This window comes from Sus scrofa, chromosome 6 (assembly GCF_000003025.6).
Source record: "Sus scrofa isolate TJ Tabasco breed Duroc chromosome 6, Sscrofa11.1, whole genome shotgun sequence".
NCBI lineage: Eukaryota > Metazoa > Chordata > Mammalia > Artiodactyla > Suidae > Sus > Sus scrofa.
In genome coordinates this window covers 135,794,235-135,821,796 of record NC_010448.4, presented here as the reverse complement: position 1 = coordinate 135,821,796, position 27,562 = coordinate 135,794,235, and the positions used below count along the sequence as shown (strand labels likewise).

The following is a 27,562-nucleotide window of genomic DNA, read 5'->3' as shown; positions in this document are numbered from 1 at the left end:
AGTTTCCCAGGCTAGGGGTCTAATCGGAGCTGTAGCTGCCAGCCTACGCCAGAGCCACAGTAACGTGGGATCCGAGCCATGTCTGCAACCTACACCACAGCCCACGGCAACACTGGATCCTTAACCCACTGAGCAAGGCCAGGCATCGAACCGGCAGCCTCATGGTTCCTAGTCGGATTCGCTAACCACTGAGCCTCGACAGGAACTCCAAAGAGAGTAAATCTTAAAAGTTCTGGAGTTCCCCGTGTGGCGCAGTGGTTAACGAATCCGACTAGGAACCATGAGGTTGCCGGTTCGGTCCCTGCTCTTGCTCAGTGGGTTAACGATCCGGCGTTGCCGTGAGCTGTGGTGTAGGTTGCAGACACGGCTCGGATCCTGTGTTGCTGTGTGTGGCTACAGCTCCAATTGGACACCTAGCCTGGGAACCTCCATATGCCGCGGGAGCGGCCCAAGGAATAGCAAAAAGACATTAAAAAGAAGTTCTTACTACTGTTAATGGTGACAAATGTTAACTAAATGTATTGTGGTATCATATTGCAAATACATGCAAATACTGAATCACTGTGTCATACACCTGAAACTGCTATAAGGTTGTATGTCAGTTGTATCTCAATTAAAACATGCATAGAGAAAAATTATTTTTAATATAATTATTTGACAGAAAGTTTAGTCAATATGTGGTGATTCCAAAGCAGTTTTTTAATTTGCCAGGAAAAAAAAAAATACTGTTTGGATACAAATACAACCCCGTCCCCGTCTTCATGATTTTGAATTTTCTCTTTTTTTTATTTGGAGTGTAATACAGTGCCAATTTCTTCTGTACAGCATAGTGACCCAGTCTAGATAGATAGAGAAATGACAGATAGATAGATAGATAGATAGATAGATAGATAGATAGATAATATAGATATATACACATTCTTTTTCTCATACTCAGGTATCAGAGAGACCTGAGTTCAAATCCCAACCACCACACTTTCTAGCTCCAGAAATTTGCTTTTTTTTTTTTTTTTTTTTTTTTGCTTTTTTGGGCTGCACTCTTGGCATATGGAGGTTCCCAGGCTAGGGGTCTAATCAGAGCTACAGTTACCAACCTATACCACAGCCACAGCAAGACCAGATCCAAACCACATCTGTGACCTGAACCACAGCTCACAGCAATGCCGGATCTTTAACCCACTGAATGAAGCCAGGGATAGAACCCACAACCTCATGGTTCCTAGTCGGACTCATTTCCACTGTACCACGATGGGAATTCTCAGAAGTCTGCACTTCTTATGAATCCTTAATTCATAAAACACAGCTTCAAATATGTAAACTGGGGCTGATAGCACCTTTTTCAGTAGTCTGCTGTGGTGAGCAAATTAAATGATACCCCCAATAAATGTAGTTATTGTTATTATAACCAATGTGATAAAAATAATGGAACATGAGTTCAGTGTTTAAAATGAATGCACTAAAATGCTCTTTTGAAATTGTCTCCACTGCTTGCTTACTTCATCTGTTCTCACTTTTCCCCCAAAAAAATAACTCTGCTCTTTGGCGTGTTATTACATCAGCATTTTGCGGTGTTTAGAGACATAAATTCTGTAGCTGGGGTAGTCTGGAGAGTCATCTGTGAACCTTTGAACTTGCTGATCTTTGCTTGTCCCGAAAGACCATCAATGCAAAGAGGTGTTACCACACAGGGTAGCATTCAGTAAACAACCCACAACAAATTAAATTGAAAATAGTGAACATAAAGGAATCATAATTGAGAGTGAAAAAGCAAGAATAGCAGCAACAAAGCATCCTTTCTAAAAATCTTTACACAGCTGCCAGTTTCAGCACGTGCACATGCTAGGCCTGTACAGGGGCCAAATTCTTAGAATACTGAATTAGAGTCCTCCAAAAGCTCTACAGACATGATGATCTTAAGCTGGGATTCTGAACATTCTTAATTTTAATAACTTATTAGATTAGTGGTAACTGCCTTCAGGTATAGGCAAAAAAAAAATGAAATTCTGTATACTGGCACCATTGTTCACCCAAAAAAGGATTTTACAACTGTGGATAAATTCAACAGGATTTAATGAGGTTGCTTGCACTTGCTAAACTAAAACTGGCTTAAACTGGGAGGTCCCAGTGTGGCTCAGTGAGTTAAGAATCCAGCTAGTATCCGTGAGGATGCGGGTTTGATCCTTGGCCTTGCTCAGTGGGTTAAGGATCCAGTGACACCACCAGCGGTGGTGTAGGTCACCGACGCAGCTTGGATCTGACATTGCTGTGGCTGTGATGTAAGCCAGCAGCTACAGCTCTGATTCGACCCCTAGCCTGGGAACTCCCATGTGCCACAGGTGTGGCCATTACAAGCAAAAAAATAAATAAAAATAAATAAATAAAACTGGCTTAAACAATTTAAAAGGTTTGTGTTCTTCCTCAAACCACAGTCCAGGGGTAAATGGCCCTAGGGCTGGTGCAGCAGGGGGTCCCACAAAGCCGGACTCCTTCCCATCTGCCCTCCTCAGTGCCCCCCTTCAAGGTCACAAGGTGGCAGCAGTGACTCCAGACATCAATTCCTCACACAACCATTAGCAAAAATAGAATGGGTGAGTGATGTTGATTCACCCCATGTGTGTTCCTCTCTCTTTTATTTAATTGAAGTATAGTTGATTCACAATGTTGTGTTAGTTTCAGATGTACAGCACAGTGATCTGGTTTGTGTGTGTGTGTGTGTGTGTGTGTGTGTGTGTGTGTGCGCGCGTGCGCATATATATTCTTTTTCAGATTCTTTTCCCTTATAGGTTACTACAAAATATTGTGTGTATTCCCAGGGTTTTATAGTAAGTCCTTATTGTTTATCTATTTTATATATTGTGGTGTGTACATATTACCCTTTGGTAACCATAAGTTTGTTTTCTCTGTGGGTCAATTTCTGTCTTATATATAAACTCATTTGTATTTTTTTTTAGATCCACATATAAGCAATATCATATGATATTTGTTTTACTCTGCTTGGCTTACTTCACTTAGTATGATCACCTCTAAGTCCCTCCATGTTGTTGCAGATGGCATTTTTTCATCCTTTTTATGGCTGGGTAATATTCCATCCCACATCTTCTTTATCCATTCATCTCAGAATGGGAGAAAATATTTGCAAGTGATGCAACCAACAAGGGATTAATCTCCAAAATACACAAACAGTTCATACAGCTCAGCATCAAAAAAAAAAAAAATCAGAAAATGGGCGGAAGATCTAAATAGACATTTCTCCAAAGAAGACATACAGATGGCAAAAAGGCACATGAAAAGATACTCAACATCCCTAATTATTAGAGAAATGCACCTCAAAACTACAATGAGGTATCACCTCAGACCAGTCAGAATGGCCATTATCCAGAAACCTCTCCCTTCTTGATAGGGCAGAAATTTCCTCTGAAGTCTCTCAAATCCTCCTGGAACAGATTTGGTCACAAGCCTATGACCAAAACAAGTATCTGGCATTTTCAGCATCTAAAGAGGGAGGCAATTCTGCCTGCAGGAAAGAAGGTGGGCAGCTGAGTAGGGATCTAAAAGTATCTGCCAAAGGGTGTGAAGGAGGAGGGCAGAAGAGGTGGCCCTGGTCAGGGCTCTGGTTGCTCCCATTCTTCCTCCACCAGAAGTCACTCCATTCTTCTTCCATAAAATCCTGCTCGAATAAAAACTTCCCTGAATGAACAGCATTTGTAAACCTTTATTGAAAACTCAAATACCTAATATACTCAGTGAGTCAGAATTATTTGTTCACTATTACATTGCCAGCATCTGGCACAGTTCCTAGCATATAGGAGGGGCTTGTATTCATTTTCTATTGCTGCTGTAACAAATTGCCACAAACGTGGTGGATAAAAAGAATGCCTGTTTGTCATCCCACGGTTTTGGAAGTCAGACATTTAAATGGCTTTACTGGGAGTTCCCGTCATGGCTCAGTGGTTAATGAATCCGACTAGGATCCATGAGGTTGCAGGTTCGATCCCTGGCCTTGCTCAGTGGGTGAAGGATCCGGCGTTGCCGTGAGCTGTGGTGTAGTTTGCAGACGTGGCTCGGATCCCGCATTGCTGTGGTCTGGCGTGGGCCCGTGGCTGCAGCTCCGATTAGACCCCTCACCTGGGAACCTCCGTATGCCGTGGGAGCAGCCCTAGAAATGGCAAAAAAATAAATAAATAAAATGGGTTTACAGAGCTAAAGTCAAGATGCCAACAAGATAGCATTCCTCCTGGAAGAGCTAAGGAAGAATCCATCTCCTTGCCTGGGCTTCCTTCCTGGGCTTGTAGCACCCTTCCAGCAATGGCATCACTCTGACCTCTGCTTGCACCATCACGTCTTCTTGGGTTGCGACCCTCCTGCCTCTCTCTTATAAGGATCCTTGTGGCCCACCTAGATAATCCAGTGTGATTTCCCCATCTCAAGAGCCTTCATATAGTCACATCTCCATGTCACTTTTGCCATGGAAGAGAACATGTTCACAGGTTCCAAGAATTAGGATGTGACTATCATTCTCTCCACCACAAAGGTCAATAAATAGTTGAATGAACAGTAGTAGATTCTCAGCATTGGAAGCCACTTTAGATGGCGTCTGGTCTAACTTCTTCCAAAGTCTAAGAAGCTCTTCACTGGCAGACAGTCATTCTGCCTCTGCTTGGATACTCCTGGAGCTGGGGACTCCACCTTCCAAATCACCCCTTCCACACCTGGACAGCTGTGGATCTTAGACATTTAGGCCTTTCTTCCTTACATTACTTTTTCTCTTCTTTCTATATCTTCTAGATGACTATTCTTACCATATTTTGGAGGAAAAAAATGAGTTATTGTATTTGCCATTTACAGATTTTTGCTTAGCACATCTCTCAGTCATTGCGGGTACTCAAAGATAAAAGACAGGCCCCTGGAGTTCTCTCGTGGCTCAGCCGAAACAAATCTGACTAGTGTCCATGAGGACACAGGTTCGATCCCTGGCCTCGCTCAGTGGGTTAAGGATCCAGGGTGGCCGTGAGCTGTGTGTGGTGTAGGTTGCAGATGCAGCTCAGATCCAGTGTTGCTGTGGCTGTGGTGTAGGCCAGCAGCTGTAGCTCCAGTTCGACCTCTAACCTGGGAAACTCCATATGCCATGGGTGTGGCCCTAAAAAGACAAAAAATATAAAAGACAGCCCCTATCTTCAGGGGGACTATTGTGAATGTGAAGCCTACACATGAGCTAAATAAGAAATAGTTAAATGAGCTCATCTGTGTTAAATGCTCCTCACTGTGCCTGGCATGTAACTAGTGCTTCAAAAATGGTACCCACTCTTGTTGCTCTTATTACCATTCACACATGCTCTGGGCCAAATGACTGAATCACCTGGAGTTTGCTGATGGAGCCACCACCAGGGAAGGCTTGGGAAGGAGGGGAGATGGAAGGAGAGGCAGAATGTATACCAACTCAGGGCAAAGGGGGAGGCACCACGCAGGGCAAAAACCTAGTAAGCAGGGGTTCAGAGACCTGATTAAAGAGGTCAAGTTCTGGGAAAATTAATAGACTCATGTAGCTTAGGCAAAACAGCATGAACTTTAAGTTGTACATGGCAGCCTTAGGCAGCACCTGCCCTGCGGTGTCTCCAGGCTGTCTCCTCCTGAGCCCTACCTGGGACTTGTAGACTCTCAACCCCCATGCTCTCATGTCTAGTGATTGCTTCTAGTGGAAAGAACACCTCTTTCAACCTGCCTCTTTGATTCCTGACTCCAGCCTGGATGTCGTCGTTAGCCCCCCATTTGCTCTGTGTTCCACAGCCACTAACCAACCCTGTCCCACTCCTCACTCAGCCTTGCCCCCCAAAACCACAAAGAACTGAGCATGAACATTCACGTTGGAGAATGACAAAAGTGAGAGAAGGAGAGGCAAGAGTGGAGCTGGACTGTAGAAGCGTGGGTGGTCTTCAGAAGGCTCTTTGCTCATCTGTGATAGTGATGAGCACAAATGTTTGGGGCCGCCGAGAAAGCGGGGGCACACCCATGCTCATCCCATCCAGACCTGCCTTCTCCTAACCTTACTTCCTTATTAAAGAAAGGTGGTGGACTTGTGGTTGCCAAGGGGGAAGGGGAGGGAGTGGGATGGATGAGGAGTTTGGGGGTCAGTAGATGCAAACTATTATATTTCGAATGAGTAAGCAATGAGGGCCTACTGCAAAGCGCAGGGAACTATATCCAATCTCTTGGAAAAGACCATGATGGAAGATAATGTGAGAAAAGGAAGCTGTATAAATGTAGGATTGAGTCACTTTGCTATACAGCAGAAATTGGTACAACATTGTAAATCAACTGTACTTTAATAGAAAAATTCATTCTTTAAAAAAAAAAAAAGAAAGATGGTAGGATGATGACTCTGGGCAATATTTTTCTCCCTGAAAAACACATGGACACACATAGCGTGTTTTTCTTCTAATAATTAGCTTGATTTTTCACGTTGCTGAGATTATCTCAGAAGGTATGTATCCTCATACCTTTTTACTTCTTTTTTATAAAAAGTCAGAAAACCGAAGTAGTAAAGGCCAAATAACTCTTCTCGGTAAGACTCTGAGCAGATGCGACTTAGAGCCTTGTTCACTTTTTTTTTTTTTTTTGTCTTTTTGCCATTTCTAGGGCCGCTCCCTATGGCATATGGAGGTTCCCAGGCGAGGGGTCTAATCAGAGCTATAGCCGCCGGCCCATGCCACAGTCACAGCAACGCCAGATCTGAGCTGCGTCTGCGACCTACACCTCAGTTCACGGCAACACCAGATCCTTAATCCACTGAGCAAGGCCAGGGATCCAACCCGCAACCTCATGGTTCCTAGTCGGATTCGTTAACCACTGGGCCACGACAGGAACTCCAAGCCTTATCCACTTTAAAGGAGGTGAAATCAGAATGAGAACTTGGCCCCAGCAAAGCCCTCGGGCCACATCTGACAGAGGAAGCCAAGGCCCAAGTGTTTCCTCCATGGTCTTCCAACAATGAGTTGAGTTGGACATATTTTGGTGAGGCTGAGAATAGGAATTTATAGGAAAACATCAGGGGAAAACTTCCTTCTTGAAAATTTCTTATTAGAGACATCAACATTTCAGTTTACATGTAAAAGAGGAAAAATACCATTCCCCCTTGAGAACTAGATCTGTAAACCACTGTTTAAAGCAGTTCATGTAGAGAACCTGCAATTTAATAAGATGGGGAAAAGGCTAGCCGAGCATCCCCTATATTTTTTTCCTCCCTGTTTACTCAATTATACGAGTACTTCCACAGCAAGCAGACCTCTAATTGTGTAGACTTCAGTGAAAGAGAAATGGAACTTGCTGTAAAATAAATTCTTGAGTGTAACTAAATTACATACCCCTTCCCATACTTTTTTTTCAAATTGCCCATTACTTTAAATGAAAACATGCTTTAGAAAAGAACTGTAAATACTCAAAGCATTTCTCAAGGACCAGTCTCCCTTCTTCCTGCTGATGCAATGTAGCTGTGGTTCCATTTTCCAGTGTTCTCCTGCTGAAGAGCCAAGGAATTTCAGAACTTCATTCACAGTTTTACCAGCAAAACTTGAGTTTGACTTGCAAATCATTTGATGAGCAGGATCCAGCTTTAGTCCGTCTTTTAAGAACTAAACCCACCTTCATCTCATGTGATGCCGTGAGAGTTCACCGCCCTTGTGCCGTGAGGTCGCTCACTACACGCTGTCCTGCATGTGACACATGGACGGGTCATCACACTCCTTCGGGGGCAGCAGGAGAGATGTTAGAACAGGAATTTGGGGAGATCCTGTGGTGGTTCAGCTGGTTAGGAACCCAACATAATGTCCATGAGGATGCAGGTTCAATCCCTGGCCTCACTCAGTGGGTTAAGGATCCAGCGTTGCCGTGAGCTGTGGTGTAGGTTGTAGACCCACAGCTCGGATATGGCTGTGGTGTAGACGGGCAACTGTAGCTCCGATTCAACCCCTATCCTGGGAACTTCCATATGCCCCAGATGCAGTTTGGGTGAAGGAGAACACGAGCTTGGGAATCAGGAAACTGCACTGGTTGGGGCATCTTGCATACGGCACATAAGCTTTCCAAGCCTGAGTTTCCCCATCTGAAGAATGGGAAAGAGCAAACCCATCAACTTCCTAGTATTTTCCAGAGGATCAGATGAGACCACACATATCGAAAACACTCTTAACTGCTACCTAAATAGCACTTCCAATAACTGCTCACTTTTTTTTTTTCAGTTTGTGTGAATTTATATTTTTTTGGGGGGGGTTGTTTTTTATTATTTTTAATAGTTATTTCCCCAATACGATTTTTTTTCCTGCTGTACGCATGGTGACCCAGTTACACATACATGTACACATTCTCTTTTCACACATTATCACTGCTCACTTTAAAACTTGTTTACGTGAAATGTTTTGCTATTTTTGATCTTGAGGAAGCAAAAGAAAAAAGAATCCAGAGTTCCCTGTGGCTCTGCAGGTTGAAGATCAGGCATTGTGACTGCAGCAGCTCAGGTCACTGCTGTGGTGCAGGTTCAATCCCTGGCTCAGAAATTCCCACATGCCATGGGCATGGCCAAAAAAAAGAAGAAGGAAAAGAATCCAAAAATCTCATTTTCAGGATACAAAATGGGGAAATGGTACTATTTTAGTTGTTGGGTTTTTTTTTTTTTTTTAACTGTTATGTTTTCCTGTTAAGATTCTGGTTTTGTTTTGTTTTTTGTTTTTTGTTTTTTTGTCTTTTTGCCTTTTCTAGGGCCGATCCTGTGGCATATTCCCAGGCTAGAGATCTAATCCAAGCCATAGCCACCAGCCTACACCAGAGCCACAGCAACATGGGATCTGAGCCGCATCTGCAACCTACACCCCAGCTCATGGCAATGCTGGATCCTCAACCCACTGAGCAAGGCCAGGGATCGAACCCGAAACCTCATGGTTCCTAGTCGGATTCATTAAGCACTGCGCCATGACAGGAACTCCAAGATTCTGGTTCTTAATGAAGATGAACCTTTCTGAGAACTACAGGACATTTGGTGCCTCAACCACAGCCTTACTTCCCTGCTCTTGCTTCTTATAATTAGAGAGAGTGTCATTAAGCCAATTTAAATTAGAAACCCAGAAAATCCTCTTATGCCAGTAGCAGTTCATGGTTCCTACTTCTCCCAGAATTTGGATTATCTGCTTAGTACTAGTTGGAGTAAGGAAAAGTTAGAAAAGACTGTTACTCACATTGTCTCAGAATCTCTTTGAAATCCTTTTTTGTTTGTTTGAATTTGGAATCTCTTCAAAATCCTTTTTTGTTTGTTGTTTGTTTGAATTTGCAGAGGAAAAAAAATAGTCTTTTCTTTGCAGCGCTTGTAAATTTTAGGGCACAAAATTAAACTTCACCATGACATGTTATTGTTCTATAAAGCCTCTTTTTCATAATCCCGCTTTGAAGCTCCACACATTTTTTATGCCAGGAAACACACACACTGTTGAATACAAACAAGAACTTGGAAAACACTCCAAAAATGACCTACTACTTCTCTCTCCCAGCTCACAGGAGAGTTTGTGTTTTGCGGCCCCAAAAGGATTGTTAAAAATCAACACTATCATGAGTTCCTGTGGTGGCTCAGCAGCAGCTAACCTGACTATGATTCATGAGGATGCGGGTTCAATCCCTGGCCTCTCTCAGTGGGTTAAGGGTCCAGCCTTGCCATGAGCTGTGGTGTAGGTCACAGACACGGCTCAGATCCTGCCTTGCAGCTCTGATTTGACTCCTAGTCTGGGAACTTTCATATGCCACAGGTTCAGACCTAAAAAAAAAAAAAAAAAAAAAAAAACAACTCTATCCACTTAAGGAGGAGCAGGAAGAGTATGTGACTCCATGTCCCACCTCTGCTAGCAGTTAAGAAGATGCTAATGAGGAAACATGAGGACCCTGAGGTCAGTCCTCAGCCCAGCTCTGGGTAGCAGTGGAAGCCCAGGTGCATCCCCATCCCGTGGCTCCACAGAACCTTAGTCACATCATTCTTATTCACAGGTTTTGCAGCAAGGATCCAGTGAGGTCTTACCTGCAGAAATACTTCCAGAACTGTAAAGCATTATTTAAGGGTCAGCTTCATAGTACGACATGATCTGCTTGTGACAATGCCACTAGTCTCATAACCAGGCACACACGCTAATGCCGCCATCAAAGCAGGTAGACGAGCATAATTCCTCATGATTGGTGAACCCTCTGTGAAGCTATGCTGGTCTATTGTGATCTTGCCCACTGAAAATGTGATGATGTAAGAGATTGGAAGTGACAAAACATCTGTTTCTCAGGGTTCTGATGATAGGAGCTCCAATCCAAAAGGAAATACAGATACACGCCAATTAGCTGCTCTTCTGAGATACCAGAATCCAGCCTTCGAAAGCCGTTTCTTGCCTATCTATCTACTCCAGGAAGTAAAGTCGAATGCAGGTTCTTTTGTTTCCCTTAGGGCTCTGGCTTGACTGGGGAATGGATGTTAGAGACCAAAACAAATGTGTAGTCCAAATCCAGCTTCCCCATCAACCATCAATCCTATCCTGAGGTTCTAATGTGTCTCTTCAATAAGACCTGGCTTTCTCTCCATCAGGTACCAACATATCAAATATCCAGCACAAAAAGATGGAGCGCCTTGCGCTGGCTTTATTTGGGGGGTGTGGATAGTGGTTTTGCTGCAGCATTAACCACGGCATTCAGGCTGTGTCTTGGCTCCATACTAATGAGTCATGAATGGCACAAATCTGTGTCTGTATTTGTGCACTCTCTCTGTCAGTTTGTTCAAATTCGGTATCCTGCTTCGTGCTCCCAAAGCCTGGTTTAACACTGTAGAAACTCTTCTGTGTCTCATTGTACCCACAGAGTCTAAACACACATTCAGAGCTGACAGGATGGAGCAGTAACAAGGTAAAAGGCAGTAACCCCCTGAGGCCCCCACAGGTATCCAGGGTGGAGCTTGGTAGTTAATGGGTTGTGTTTTCTCAAAGAGCAGTTCATTGAAGATGCCACTGCAGTGTAACCAGACATAAACACCAAGGAACCCATATAACATTTTGCACCTTATATAATGGATAGTCTGAAATGAATGTCTTTTATGCAGAATACACTTAGCTCTTAAAAAGAGACAAGATTCAGGGCCTCCAGAGGCTATATGGCATCTTCTCACCAAAACCAGAAGTTTTTGCCTTTCACTAGCCATTTCATCGTGTGTGTGTGTGTGTGTGTGTGTGTGTGTGAGAGAGAGAGAGAGAGTGCTTAAGAGGTCAGGTAAATGTTATCTTTAAAAGATTCACGTTGGGGAGTTCCTGTTCTGGTAAAGTGGAAACAAATCCGACTAGTATCCATGAGGATGCAGGTTCGATCCCTGGCCTCACTCAGTGGGTTGGGGATCTGGCGTTGTCTTGAGCCATGGTATAGGTCACAGACGTGGCGTGGATCCTGTGCTGCTATGGCGGTAGTGTAGGCCAGCAGCTGTGGCTCCAGTTCAGCCCCTAGCCTGGGAACTTCCATATGCCAAAGGTGCAGCCCTAAAAAGAAAAAAGAAAAAAAAAATGGTTGATGTTGTGATAGTGAAGTTTATTGAGCATCACTGGAAAGTAATACCCTCCAATCAAACATCCCATTCACCTGGGCTTTCATGTCAGTGAGTGTTATGTACCACATTCTTGGTAGAGAGATTTGACGATTGCATCTATGCTCCAAAAACCTGTTCACTATCAATGTGTTCATGGCCATAAAGCTGGGGACCATTTGAGGCATTTAGGCAAATCGAATTGAAGAGAGTGAATAAGACCCATGGGTAAAAACAGGTCAGTTTCCAGAAGCCAAATAAAGGTCAGATAGGCCCTTTTATAAGCTGGTACATTGTTTTATTAATTTGGAGTAACCCTGATGAAACTCCCAAGACATGATAGAAAGATCTGATACAGTTTGGCCTATAAGGTGAGTGTAAGTGTGATAATTCAATAATAATATTAAAAACCGAGGGAAAGGGCTCAGTGGTTTCCTCTTACCTGAATATATTCAATAGTTGTTTGACAGTGTCAATGAAAAAAACATGGCCTGCCATATCAGTAAACAAAGAATGTTGCAGCCATCAAGCCAGCACATTGCAGCCCGCCCCAACAATGAGCCCCCAGGGAACTGAAACAGGACGCCTGCCATATGGGAGTCACCCGCTGCAGTGCCTCCACCCCACCCCTGACAGTGCACCCTGAGGATGCAAAAGCACAGGATGCTGGCCCCAGAGAGCTGAAGCACAAATCAAAGGAATGGTTTCAATGAACCCTGACTTTTGCATCTTCCCATGCATAGAAGATCACTAAATTCCTTAACTTGAGACATCTGGTTTTCTTTAATCAACAGTAATCTTTTGATAGTCCGACTACCTGGTCTTTGTTGCAAAAACTCCCATATGTCCTGGCTTCTCCCCTTTGAAAACAGTCTCTCAGAGTTCTCTGAGATGCCTCGTCCAGGGCTTAAGTGCAAATAAAACATAATTCTCAGAGTTCCTGTCGTGGCTCAGTGGTTAGCGAATCCGACTAGGAACCATGAGGTTGTGGGTTCCATCCCTGGCCTTGCTCAGTGGGTTAAGGATCCGGCGTTGCCGTGAGCTGTGGTGTAGGTTGCAGACACGGCTTGGATCCCGAGTTGCTGTGGCTGTGGTATAGGCCAGCATTCACAGCTTCGATTCGACCCCTAGCCTGGGAACCTCCATATGCCGCGGGAGCGGCCCTAGAAAAGGCAAAAAGACAATTAAATAAATAAATAAATCTCAACCTTTAGGTTGTGCGTTTTTGTTTTTTTTTTTTCCGTTGACAACAAGCGATAAGCAGAGTCTGAGTCAACAGATCTTTTCCAGCAAAAGCTATTGAGCCTCTTTCTATGTAGCTACATCTTAGGAGAACATGTTCATTGCTCCAAATAGGTCCATGTCTGAGGTGGGCTTCCCTAGAAGCAGAGTCGGAGATGGTGATTCTTCTCAAGTCTGTTGTTAGGGAGGGTTCTTAGGAGACAAGGAGAGATGCAGGGGAGAGCAGGGGTTGAAATTGAGTGAGGATGTGGTCCCAGTTGGATATTAGCATCAGCTTGATCCCTCAAGGACCAATGAGGAGCAGCTTATACCAGAGCCGTCCCAGCTGGAGGGAGGGACCAGACTCCTGTGTGCTCTTAGCAGGAGCTAGGGATGGATGCACTGGCCAGGTGAGCAGCAGGACACTAACAGATCCGATGGGACTAAATCTCTGGGAGCCCTGCTGTGTGGTAGGAGATGCGATTCTCATCCCAATCCTGACCTCACTAAGGACAGGAGGACATGGCCGCGGGCCCCTCACGTGACGTCTCTAACCATCAATTTCCTCATCTTTAAAATGGGAGAGGGGGATGATTAAGTCACATTACATGATCCCCATGCTCCCAGCTGCAAAATCCAATGATTTCAATAAGGGAAGTAGTGTGGAGGCTCACTGAGGAATAATGGACATTTTTTCTATTCATGGAAAGGCGTTAATAAGTGTTACTGTGTCCCTGAATGACCACTCTGTTAAAAACTCTTCTCTACCTGGAATAGCTCTGAATACACAGACATGTCTAAGAAGACCAGCAGGATCATTGCCCTGAAGGCATATGTTCTAAAAAAGGATGGCAAGGCTCTGTTTTCAAACAAAGTACTTTTATGGCGGTTTACATAAAGGGAGCATTAATGCAGCCAGGCAACCTCATTGAACTGCCTCCTTCATCAAAGTGAATTAGAGGCAAGAAGCTGGAGTAATCAGGAGCAGCCCCCGAAGAACAACACAACCTCTAGGGAGAGCAGTTTTGGGGGAAAAAATCAATCAAAATTATAAATATTCATACATGTTTATCCTACAGGTATGCATGTATGAAATGACATTTGTATGAGTTTATTCACTGTGCTCCTTTTTCAAAAGTAATCCAAGATTGCAGACAACTCAGTGGTTCATCAGTAAAGGACTAGTTAAAAACAATAACTGTGGCACCTTCCATGCAATAGAATACTACCCAACCAAAAATATCAAGAATATGATACAGAAAATTCTCAAGGAGATACTTATAAGTGAAAAAGTAGAAAGGAAAACAGTATTATCATAATTAGTATATATGTTATAAACACATATGCATGTGTAATATGTTTGCTTCTGTGTAATGGAGGTAATATGATTATGTATTTATATTCGGGTGTACCCCTAGATATCTGGAAGTCAGTTTTTGTGTATCTGGGAAGATACCAACAAAAAACTTCTTTTGCTTTTTTTTTTTTTTTTTTTTGGCTGCCTCAAGGCACATACAGTTCCCAGGCCACAGATCAGATCACAGATCAGATCTGAGATGTAGTTGCAACCCCAAGCTGCAGCTATGGCAATGCCACATCCTTAACCCACTGTGCCGGGCTGGGGATCGAACCTGTGTCCCAGTGCTCCCAAGACACTGCCGATCCCATTTAGCCACAGCAGGAACTCCCTAACAAAAACTTCTATGAGTGGTTACTTATAAGGGATAAGGAAGTAAGAAAATGGGATGGACTGAGACATAGGTGGGAATGAGAAATCTTACCAATGCCTTTTTACAAATTTTCTTTCTGGAGTTTTTCCCAATCACCATGGGTTCTTCTGTAAGGAAAATGGAGCAGCTCTTTGATAAATAAATAAATAAATAAACGAACATTTCAAAAGCAGGCATCAATGAAAGCTGGTCATTCCAACTGCCTTTGTTTCATGCTTTTGTTCAGGGCTTGGCAAACTATGGCCAGGGGTTAAATAGTTGCAACTGAGACCATACAGCTCGCAATGCTGAAAACATTGACTGGCCCTTTCCCAATGGTTTGCCTAGTTCAGCTTTAAATCGTGAAGTCATTTGTAAAACAACTATGACTGCACCTACCAGGGAGCTTCAAGTCCTGAAGGGTTTTGTCTGCTTTTACGGGAGCTTTTCTGACCACAGTTAATGCACCAAGAAAAAAGACAGAATATTGTACTAGTTACAAAGAGCGAGAACTCGGGGGGTGGACAGCCCAGGTTTACATCTGGGCTTTGTCCCTCACTACTAGGTGACCTTGGGCAACTAACTTCTCCAACTCAGTATGATTTCCTCTGCAAAAGGTGGGTAATGATCGTCCTTCCTTCACAGAGTTGTTTGGAAGGTTGAGAATGTTAATGTTGGCAAGAAACTTAGCACAAAACCTGTTAGTGTTATCATCTAATATTTTGATTTTTTTATAAACAGGGTGATGACCAGTTACCTGTGTTTGGAGAGGACACCATGGAAGGTGAGTTTCCCTTCCCGATGAGACCAAAGGTGCCATTCGAGTAGCTCTGAACCTATCTTTTTTATTAAACACCAACTAAGCGATAATAAATTACCAACAGTGTGGACTTTTCCCTCAGGCAGTGAACGTGATTAGGACTTGTGTCTCAGCGGGTTAAAAACCCAACTAATATCCACGAGGATGTGGGTTCGGTCCCTGCCCTTGCTCAGTGGGTTAAGGATCCAGCATTGCTATGAGCTGTGGTGTAGGTCGCATATGTGGCTGGGATCTGGCATTGCTTTGGCTGTGGTGTGGTCTGGCAGCTACAGCTCTGATTCCATCCCTTGCCTGGGAACTTCTGTATGCCATATATGGCCCTAAAAAAAAAAGAAAAGAAAAGAAACAAAACAAAATCAGAAATCTTTGATCTCTCCCCTCTTGGTCCATGTAAAGAACCAAAGGGATGGCTTACCAAAAAGTGCCTTTCCTCACTGCCCAGGGAACATTATCCCTGAGATGCTCAGTGAAAAGAGGATGCTCTGGCAAATATATTTGGGAAACACAACAGTCAATCCCCTTTGGAAGGTTCACATGTATAATAGCACAGTAAGCCTTCCACGTGTCCTTCCGTAAAGAGAGCTGGCTAACTTTAATTCAACATTCTTCATATTTTATTGGAACACGAAAGTCTTTTTCCTGCAGAGCGGTTGCTATTTTGCAGTGTGCCATTGAGATGCAACCTAAGAAACAGCCAAATTAAACGTCTTTGATCATTTTGTCATGTTAAAAGTCTGGCCAAAATGAAAAAAAAAAAAAATCCAACCGTAGTTAGCTACATATGGAACTGAAAATAAATTAAACTTAGGTGAATTTGAGTTTGTCCACAAAAGATAAGGTTCATGATTGCCTAGGAAAAATACCTTCTACCATTTCCACTCTCAATAAATGTTGTTATAATTATGGCCCATGGAAATGAGTTTACATTGACTGGGAGCAAATACAAGTAAGTGAGTTGGCTTCCTAATAACCCCCGCTCTAATCCTGCGCTGATCCATGAGCATGAGGTGGTAGATAAAGTGTCATTTGATGATAGCGGAGATAGTAGTCTGTGAAAATCGCAGAGACCAAATGACATCACAGTGATTCATGGGGAAAAGGCACATAACCATGAACCAATTGCAAATAATCAACTCGGTCCCAACTGGAAAGGGATTGATTGATTGTCAAATAAAGTTTCCTTGTTTTTCTGGTTGTAAAATTAACACACATTTATGTGGAAAATTTTTAAGGTAGAAAATAAGAGCCACCTAAGGCCTTATGACCCCTAAATAATTATGGTTAACATTATGGTTTATTTTATTCCAGTGTACTGTCTAAATACCAATTTTTACATAGGTGAGAATACATGTATATATACAAACATTATCTCCAAAATTTTTTGCCTGTTATAACATAAGCTTGTTCCCACGTCATTAAAAGCTTTATATAAATACAATTTGTAATAATCACATTGTATTTTAAGTTTTTTAAAATAACTATTTTGGGAGTTCCCTGGTGGCCTAGCAGTTAAGGATTTGATGTTCTCACCACTGTGGCTCAGCTTCAGTCCCAGGCCCTGAAACTTTTGCATGCCACAGGCACAACCAAAAAAACAAACAAATATAACTATTTTTTTTAACTGGAATAAGATACAACCATGCTAATAATAATAATAATAATAACAATAATAATAACCACAACCACCTTCATAGGTTGCAAATAGATTAAAAGTTGCCCAGCCTCATAAAAGTAAACTAAAAGTCTGAAGAACATGAGATGATTATTTAGTCCCACATGTTAAAAGCATCAACATGCTCTGCCTTTATTAGAAATCTCAGGTAACATCAGATTTTTCCAGTCATCATAGGCTGCTCTGTAAAGAAATTGAAGCAGCTATTTGATTTAAAAGAATAATATTTTTTACATTTTTCCTTTAGCATGAAAATCAAGTGGTTCCAAGACCCCCAAATTCACATCTTTTCTCTCTTTCCAGCTCTTTCTCCCCTGTCTCCTCTCTCCCCAACTCAATTCTTCAGGCTCCCCCCACCTCCCTTTCTTGCCCTCTCTTTCTCTGGTGAGTTGGGCCTTTCACTTAGCTAACAGTGGATTCCTTAAAAAAAGGTAGTATTGTGTATATAAACCCACCACCTCATGACAATCTGCTACACCACATAACCACTGGAAATCTTTCTTTTTTTTTTTTTTTTTTTTTTGTCTTTTTGCCATTTCTTGGGCCGCTCCTGCAGCGCATAGAGGTTCCCAGACTAGGGGTCTAATCGGAGCTGTTGCCACCGGCCTACAACAGAGCCACAGCAACTCGGGATCCAAGCTGTGTCTGCAACCTACACCACAGCTTACGGCAACATCGGATCCTTAACCCACTGATCGAGGCCAGGGATCAAATCGCATCCTCATGGTTCCTAGTCGGATTCGTTAACCACTGAGCCACGACGGGAACTCCAACCACTGGAAACCTTTTAGGGTTCCACAAGCTCTACAAAATCTTGAACTTTGCCAAAAATTCCTGATCATTCCTTTGGCTTCAAGCAGTGTTTCCCCAAATCCAGTTCTCACTCACCACCTTCATGATTTTTGTTTCATCTCTGTGCTATCTGTACTATATATTATATATATTTTATATATTACTGTATGCTATACAGTGTACAACCAGAGTTTCAAGTCAATATTTCTTGCAAGTAATTTCAGTTATTCTTATTTTAAAGGTTTCATGGAGGAGTTGAGGAAGTGTAAAATTATTTTCATGATTGGTGAGTAACAAGCTCTCAAATTTTTGAATGTAATTGCTAAAAATAACAACTTGGCAGGGAAAAAAGACTGTTCATTTCTCAACCTGTTTTGGAGTCTTCTTACTCCTTTTTTAGTCCCGATTACACCCCCAAGGCTTCTGGATTGTTCCGTTCATTTATACAGTTTTATATGGCTTTTGGCTTTGTGTCTTTCCAGTATAAACAGAGTAGGCCTCTAAGGCATGTCAGACTCTTGAGTTTAGCTCCACAAAAACAAAGTGCATTATAACCCCATGGAGAAAAGGATGTCATCTGCTAAAATCTAACAGCCTTTCTGTTGGAACAATGACCCGCTCCTTCCTAAACTGAATATGTCCGGGGCCACATATTCAACTATACCTCAGTAACCATACCCTGTGTTCCATACAGGTAACAACAAAAACAATCTCATGTGTTTTATGCCCTCGTACAATGAAACTCATTGGAAAACTGATGGCAGGATAAAACTCATTTGGGTTAACCATCATTTGCTGAGCACTTATGAGCTTCCAGGTTATCTTCTTTAATACTTACACAAGCCTATAGATTAGTGGTCCATCTGTGTTGCCTATTGATTACTCAGACAAGAAGACTGAGCCATAGAAGGTCAGGGAACTTGTCCAAGGTCACAGAGCTAATTTGTGTGAGAGCTAGATTTCCAGTTTTTCTTGTGGGAATTAATGGGATTGTTATGCAGTGGTTAAAATTACACAGAATAAGACCAAATGACATCAGTGCACCTCCCCAAACTTAGTGCTTTTCCCTCTAATGATTCAAGTCTACGGAAAAGTTAACACACTTACCTGTACATTTTGCAGAAAATACCTATTAATATTCAGACACAATGAAAAGTCTACACCTCCTCAGGGAGTGGGGAAGAGAATGGCTCTCAGCACCCCAGAAATATATTGGATATACGTAGAACCTTGCACCCTAACATCAGGATCCTTCCTTAGAAATCTCTCAGCAGTAGTTCCCATCGTGGCTCAAAGGTAACAAACCCGACTGGTATCCATGAGGATGCAGGTTCCATCCCTGGGCCCACTCAGTGGGTTAAAGATCCATTGCCGCCGTGAGCTGTGGTGTAGGCTGCAGACTCGGCTCAGGTCTGGCGTTGCTGTGGCTGTGGCATAGCTGCAGCTCCAATTCAACCCCTAGCCTGGGAACTTTCATATGCCTCTGGTGTGGCCCTAAAAAGGAAAAGAAAGGAGGGGGGAAGGAAGGAATCTCTCAGCAAATCTCCCTCATTGTCAGATGAGGAAACTGAGTTGCAGAGAATTTAAGGGAGTTGATTCATGTCATTCAAACAACCAGTGGCAGAGAGGAGACCAGCATCCATGGCTGTAATGCCCCATTCCAGGGCCCTCCTCACCCCACCACTGAGTTATGTGGGTTGTCACCCTAGACAGTCTCCCACATTTAATCATCCACCAAATACTTCCTGAATATTAGACCTATGATGCTGGGCTGTGAGCAGAGATCACAGAGGTTCCATCTAAGAAGAAAAGAACTAATCAGATTCTTATCACAAACCCTGAAAAGTCTTAGGAAGTAAATGAAGCAGAAACAGAGAACAAGCTGAATGGAATGTTTGAGGGTAAAAATGTGTCATCAGGGGAGACCCTGTGGAAGTGACATTGAAGCCGGGCACTAACAGAAGAGATGGATGACAGAAAGCATTAGCGGGAGGGGAGAGGAAGAATTCCAGCCAAAGAGGACAGTGTGTCTCTGCAGTGAGAATTCTTAAGCTCAAGCTGAGTTGTCGTTCTGACCTGCTTGTCTCTAGTTGACCTTAGCCTTGGCAACTGAATGGACAATGCTCCCCACACTTACTTTCCATTCTTTTCAGGAGGTAAAAGTACATTGTGTCTACTCTTTAATGAAGAGAAACTCATCATCAAAATTTCAAAGAACATTCCCCTTTCCACACAAACTTTAATCAGTTATCCTGATTATACAGACCATACACAGTAAATTATATTTTCTGTCTAGCTTTTAACTTGGGGGTCAAATTAGGAAAAGGGGAGACTCTTGAAACGTGAAGTTCAGGTTCAGTTCCAAAGAACGAGCCTTTATGATCACATAGAAATCTATTTTTAATAATGTAGTCCCAAAAAAGCTTTTAAAAATGGTACAGGAGTTCCCGTCGTGGCACAGTGGTTAACGAATCTGACTAGGAACCATGAGGTTGCAGGTTCGATCCCTGGCCTCGCTCAGTGGGTTAACAATCCAGCGTTGCTGTGAGCAGTGGTGTAGGTTGCAGAAACAGCTCAGATCCCGAGTTGCTGTGGCTGTGGTGTAGGCTGGTGGCTAGAGCTCCGATTAGACCCCTCGCCTGGGAACCTCCATATGCCACAGGTTCGGCCCTAGAAAAGGCAAAAAGACAAAAAAAATAAAGATAAAAATAAAAATGGTACGGCATGTTTTGTGGTGGTTGTTATTATCCCTAGAAATGATAGTATTTCAGACTTACCCATTGTTTGGCCACTAGTTGTATTTTGAAGTGTATTTTCAAATAGCTAGCCAAGCCTAGCTAAAGATCTCAGCTCACATGCTACTGAGTCCTGTGCCCTTTAGAAGGTAAAATAGCACAATACAGAATCTTTGGGATCAGACAAACCTGAAGACCTTCGAGGGTCCACAGACAACGTTAAGAACTGCTCATCTGAATAAAGGGATTTTTTATATATATATATCAACCAAACTCCTGTACTTGAGCTTGTTGGTCACTATTCTACTAGAAAAACATTTCAACTTACTCTTTGGGCAGTAGAAGTTTACCAAGCCACTGCAATAAGAGGAAAATGATTATTTTTCTCCCCAAAAATTAAGGCCTTAGTTCTAAATAGAGTCAAGCCTTGAACAACTCGGGTTTGAACTGCACTGGTCCACTTACACGGGAATTTTTTTCGATAGTGCTACACAGTCTGAGTTGGTTGAATCCACAGATGCAGAACCATCCGCAGGAACCAAGTATTCAGAGAGCTGACTCTTAAGTCACATACTGATTTTCAGTTGAGGGAGAGGTGAGCACCCCTAACCCCACGTCGTTCAAGGGTCAACTGTACTTTCTTGACAGATGGCAGAGTGGTATTTTGAGGCTGTATTCTTGCAGGTCAGTCTGAAGTATCCTAAAATACTCAGGATAGGGAGTTCCCGTCTTAGCGGAAACGAATCTGACTAGTATCCCTGAGAACACGGGTTCAATCCTTGGCCTTACTCAGTGGGTTAAGGATCTGCCATTGCCGTGAGCTGTGGTGTAGACCATGGATGCAGCTTGGATCTGGCATAGCTGTGGCTGTGCCTTTAAGCCAGCAGCTGTAGCTCAGATTCACTCCCCAGCCTGGGAACTTCCATATGCCACAGGTGCAGCCCTAAAAAGCAAAAAAAGAAAAATACTCAGGATGTCATAGCAGTTTTGATGCGCTTTAATTAACAAGAGTCCATGGCTTTCAGTATAACAAGTCTGGTTTTGTCTATAGAAGATGGCTGAATTTTTCGCTTTTCTAATTATCGTCTTGACACCTACTAAGACAAGTAGGGTGGAGGTTCTCGACAGAAGCTGGGTTGATGTCCTCACTGCTAGTCGTAACATAAAATTAATATTCCTAAAGCACTCTTTCCCTGTTTGCAAGTATCCTGGTTCCCATCTGTCCACAGAAAGCTCCAAACTCCTCAGACTGGGCTTCAGCGCTCTCTCCCTGCTGCCTTGATGTGTCTTCCCCTTTTCCTCTCCACCCACATGAGTCTTCAGCCCCAACCCCACCTGCACAATTATTATCTCCTGAACTTTCCTTGCTTTTGCCAGTCCCCTCACCTGAAATGTCTTCTCCCCTGGCCACTCATGCCCAAGATCAGGTTCAAGTTCTAACCCTCTTCGAGGTCTTCTCTGATCTCCAGCCTTCCTCCTCTGTGCAGCTTCATCTCTTATGTCTGCATCACTCATTCAGAGACCTCATAACGACTAGCACAACACATGTTTGTGAATTCTTCAGGAAGGAGCGTGGTCCGTTTCCATAACAACTGAAATAGTAATTGGAATTCCTGGACTGGAACTGCCAGGCAGGTTGCTAGGATGGTTTTCAGGTTAATTATCAGCCTAATCAGATGCTTCTTATGCCATGTGACTGCTTCCCTCTCACTGAGAACATGCAACACCAACTCCTCACCACCCCCAAGCTGCTGCTATTTTTTGCTCATTTGCAAAATTATTTTAAGTGGGGGCAGGTAATAGCACTGACCACCATCTGAAAAAATGTTCAGGGAAAATGTACCATCTGGACCAAAGGGAAGAGGGCCAAGGACAGACCTGGTTAGCCCTTTGAATGTTGTATGGATATTACACTTCTTTGTTCATGAAGAAGGTAGCCCAGTAGCTGTTTATAGAGCTCTGCATTCCAAAGGAAAGATAAGGATCCCACAGGATCAGTCCTGAAGATCAAAAGGATTGAAAAAGGGTCTCTGGTTGTTCACAAACACAGTATAAAAACAGTGCTGATGTACACAATTGGGTCTCAATCATTGCTAAAAACAAAGTTATTTGGAAAATTTATACATATCTTAAAGAGCCTCATGACATCCCACTAACAGGCTCCTATAGTTTGTCACAACTTTTTCTGGTACGATTCTTTCCTTTTTCTTTTTTTAAATCTCTTGATCATTTTCTTGCTGTTCCCCAATCTATTCTGGCTTCCTTTTCCCTTCTCTGTTTTTATGGGTCACCTATCCCCAAATGTGACGTAACCTGATTTCCCATTCGTTCCAATCCAAAGCCTTGGTAGAAGTGCTTTGGTTTGGAACATCATCTGACTTTACAGGTGAGGTGTGATACTAATGGCGTTATGATCAAGACGTCATTCAATGGCTGTACGTTTCAGTGTAGCAGGAACACAGATGGCCTTGTGTACCTTGGCCTTGGTGTAACCAACTGCCATTAAGTAGTAAGCTTTGGGAGGTACTTGTAAAATATTTTGTATTATTCCATGCATATTTTCAACCACTGCACAACGAGTCTTATCGATTTCCTAGAGGAAAACTAGAGAAATGCAAGTTTTTACTTAAAACCTAATATCTCAATGCCTGTCATTATTTCACTATAGCCTATTATCATGTCATGGTTGCCCAGTATTAAGAAATTCTGAATAGATCTAATTTTTAATGAGTATTTCCTTGGAGATTAGGTTAAATATTTTTGGTAGACTCAACTCATGTATTTGGTCAAATTGCAAATGCAAACCAAATCTGATTGTTATAACATGAAGTAGCAATAAAAAAAAACAAAAAACCTTGAAGTAGCAATAATAGAAGCTGGCTGGAGTTCCCGCCATGGCTCAGTGGTTAACGAATCCAACTAGGAACCATGAGATTGCGGGTTCTATCTCTGGCCTTGCTCAGCAGGTTAAGGATCCGGCGTTACTGTGGCTGTGGTGTAGGCCAGCGGCTACAGTTCCGATTGGACCCCTAGCCTGGGAACCTCCATATGCCGCAGGAGCGGCCCAAGAAATGGCAAAAAGACAAAAAAGAAATAATAATAATAATAATAGAAGCCAGTGTTTATTGAACACAGCAACAGCAGGCACTATATAAAATGCTTTATAATGTTACTTGTTATGGTTATCCTCTCTGAGTATTTTTGCCATCCTGTGTTTCAAGTGAGACATCAGAGTTAAGTGATCCACTAGTTAAGTGATGGATCTGGGCCTTGAAAGCTTGGGCTTTGTTATCAGCAAAGAGGCTGCCGGTGGTTTTCCTCGAAGTGACAGGTTTACTTTGTTTCTTCTCAAGAAAATGTCTGCCAGCTACTCAAGTCTGAAAAACGGTAGTTCCATCTGTTGGGTTTTAAAAAGGTAGAAATGGTGTTCAACTAAAAAACCAACTAGTTAAGCAACTCAAACAATCACACAATGCTTTTGCTTTTTTTTTGTCCTTTTGCCATTTCTTGAACTGCATGTGCAACCCACACCACAGCCCACGGCCACGCTGGATCCTTAACCCACTGAGCAAGGCCAGGGATCGAACCCACTGCCTCATGGTTCCTAGTTGGATTTGTTAACCACTGAGCCATGACGGGAAATCCTGCTTTTGCTTTTGAAAACCATTAAACATATCCGGGTGTGCTGAAGTACCTTACGCGTCTTCCTGTTTTTGTCACACAAAATAGTCCAATAACATGTACTTAAGGGGCAAAATTAAATTTAGCTTTTTCATGGCTTCATCAAGAGCATTCTTTTTCCCTCTTTTTTTTTTTTTTTCCACATTCCATCTAGTTTTCTAATCCCATTTGCCACCATGGTTTCATCTAGATTACTAACAGCCTCTCAACTAGTCTCTACTCCTTGTATTTTGTTCCGGTTAATCTATTTTCCATATTAGGGCTATATTCTCTCTCTCTCTTTTTTTTTTTTTTTTTTTCTTTTTAGGCCCCACCGACAGCATATGGAGATTCCCAGGCTAGGGGTCGAATCAGAGCTACAGCTGCCAGCCTATACCACAGCTCAGGACAACACCAGATCCTTAACCCACTGAGCAAGGCCAGGGATCGAACCAGCACCCTCATGGTTCCTCGTTGGATTCATTTCCACTGTGCCACGACGGCAGCTCCCATCAAGAGCATTCTTCTTTTTTTTTTTTTTTTTTGTCTTTTTGCCATTTCTTGGGCTGCTCCCATGGCATATGGAGGTTCCCAGGCTAGGAGTCTAATCCAAGCTGTAGCCGCCAGCCTACACCAGAGCCACAGCAACGCGGGATCCAAGCCACATCTGTGACCTATACCACAGCTCACAGCAACGCCAGATCCTTAACCCACTGAGCAAGGGTAGGGATCAAACCCGAAACCTCATGGTTCCTAGTCGGATTCGTTAACCACTGAGCCACGACGGGAACCCTGATCAAGAGCATTCTTAAGTAACACTGGCATTTTTCTTTCCTCCTTTCTATTTTTATTCTGAGTTTGTGATGGTAAAGGATACTCGACCAGAATCTGTAGTTGCCACAGCTGTATCATGGGTTGCAGCAGCAGCTCAGACTCAATCCCTGGCCTGGGAACTTTATTCTACAGGTGCAGCCATTAAAAAATAAATCAATTGCACATTGAGATGCTTATGGGATACCCAAAGGTGATGTCCATTAAACAAGAGTTGTAGAGATCTGGTACCCAAAGTACACGTGCTGGCTGTAGACAGAGAGATGGAATTCACCAGGATATCCATGCTAGATGAGGCCTTGTATGTGGGAAAGATCACCTGGGGAACTTGGGAGAAGAACTGAGGTCTGGAGGCTGAAAAACACCTGTGCCAGAGCCAGAGAAGGAAAGCAGAAAACAAGAGCAAATGGTATCATAGACGGCAAGAGAGGAGTTTCCATCCGGGAAAGGTTAGATAAAGTGTAATGAAAATTGTCTGTTTGGGGTTTAGCAGCCAAAGAGCAGTTTCAGTGGAATACAAAAGTAAAGCCAGTGGGTTTGGGGTGATTAAGAAGTAAAGAAATGAAGATGTATACAGATCACACTTTCACGAAACTTGACTCTGAAAGAAAAGGCTTAGGAATGGTTAACAGTGGGAGTCTGCTGTATAGCCCAAGGAATACACTTATGATGGGACATGATGGGGGATAACGTGAGAAAAAGAATGTATGTATATGTATAACTGGGTCACTTTGCCGTATGGCAGAAATTGACAGAACATTAAAGTATAATTTTTTTTTAAATTTTTCTAAAGAAAACTAGAAAAAAAGAAGAAAAGACTTAGGTCATATCCACAGGGAAAGAAACTCAAGAGTGGAATATCTTTTAAATATAAGAGAGTCAAGCACATTTATATAAATAGAGAGACCATACAGAGTCCAATTCAAATCCCAGCTCCCCCATGTCCTGGCCATGTGACCTTGGGCAGCATCCCTATACCCACTCTTCCCAGTTTCCTCACCTATAATGTGGGAGCAAGGTCATAGGGTTGATGTAAGGATGACATGAGTTAACCCACATCACGGTGCTCTTAGTAAATACTCAACAAGCATTAGCTATCCTTGTAACTATTACATGCTGAATGAGAGGAGACAACCAGTAAGAAAGAGAATATCCTGATAAAAGGGGGGCCAAGACTGAACCAGAAGCGAATTGGAACCTCTAAGAGGGGGGCCTTGGAGTTCCCATTGTGGCAGAGTGGTTAACCAGCCTGACTAGTATCCATGAGGACGTGGGTTGGATCCCTGGCCTCACTCAGTGGGTTAAGGACCCAGCGTTGCTGTGAGCTGTGGTGTAGGGTGCAGACGAGGCTCAGATCTGGCATTGCTGTGGCTCTGGCATAGGCTGGCGGCTACAGCTCCGATTAGACCCCTAGCCTGGGAACCTCCATATACCGCAGGTGTGGCCCTAAAACAAACAAAAAAGATGGGGAACCTTGACAAAGTTAAGAGGTTGGGTAAATTTCTGTATCTATTTCCTGTGTTATTTGTTCAAATTCAGTACTCCCTAGAGATTGATCTGTTAAACGAGGTTTCACCTAGAATAGCTGTGAATATTTGTTCAAATTCAATACTCACCTAGAATATTTGTTCAAATTCAATACTTCCTAGAGATTAAACGAGGTTTCACCTAGAATAGCTGTGGCTGGCTGGGATCAGGGTGAGTTGAAGGGAGGGAGGATCTCTTTGGCCTCTGGCTTAAACCTGCCTACTGGCTGCCGTTTCCTCTCGTGAGCACATTCCTGCAGTTGTTGACAACACAACAGGGATTTTACTATAGGAGACCATGTTTAGCTAAAGGAACAAAGCAGAATAACCAGCTAGTAATTAAGGGGAGAGTGACTGTTTTGGTCTTCCTGAATGTAACATTCCCAAAGTTATTTCCTTCTCATTTTGCACCAAGCTCCAGAGCCAAGAGTCTCAGAGCATCTTTTTAGCTGTAAACGCCATATATTTAAACCATTAGATGGTCAAAGGCAATGAAAGAGCCGTGAGCTGTGGAGCCGGTTGCAGACGTGACTCGAATCCCATGTTGCTGTGACTGTGGTCTAGGCTGGCAGCTGTAGCTCTGATTGGACCTCTAGCCTGGGAACCTCCATATGGCCATAAAAAGACCCCCCCCCAAAAAAATGCTGTAATGAATATCTATGTAACTAAAACATGATTTTTCCCCTTAGAATAAATCCATGAACCTGAAAACTTTCAAGACTTTTGATGTAAATTACCAAATTGCTCTTCAGAAAAGTTGCACCAATTTTATGTTCTCATCACAATGTGTAAGACTTCTAGTTTCCATGATGTGGCCCCAAACTGAACACACAACCCCAGATGGAATCCAACTAACATCCACCACAAGTGTCCTTACCTGTCTTAAATACCTTCACTTCCCTTTACAATACAAAAATAGACTGCAAGCACAAGTATTCTCCAAGTCCCCTGGCAAAGACAAAAACATAAAACAGTAGTGTTGGAAATGACGTTGGAATGTATCTAGTGCAACAGGCTCATT

At 42.9% G+C, this 27,562-nt stretch overlaps 1 protein-coding gene across 3 annotated transcripts in view; it reads left to right on the top strand.

The window, feature by feature from the left end:
- The window catches only part of AK5 (adenylate kinase 5), a 274,707-nt gene that overhangs the window by 198,789 nt on the left and 48,356 nt on the right, over nt 1-27,562 (top strand). For all 3 annotated transcript variants that reach the window (XM_003127921.6, XM_021096460.1, XM_013996169.2), the window contains exons 9-10: nt 15,247-15,289; nt 18,031-18,075. In XM_003127921.6, coding sequence (XP_003127969.4) covers nt 15,247-15,289; nt 18,031-18,075 — 88 coding nt within the window. The remainder of the gene's footprint in view (nt 1-15,246; nt 15,290-18,030; nt 18,076-27,562) is intronic.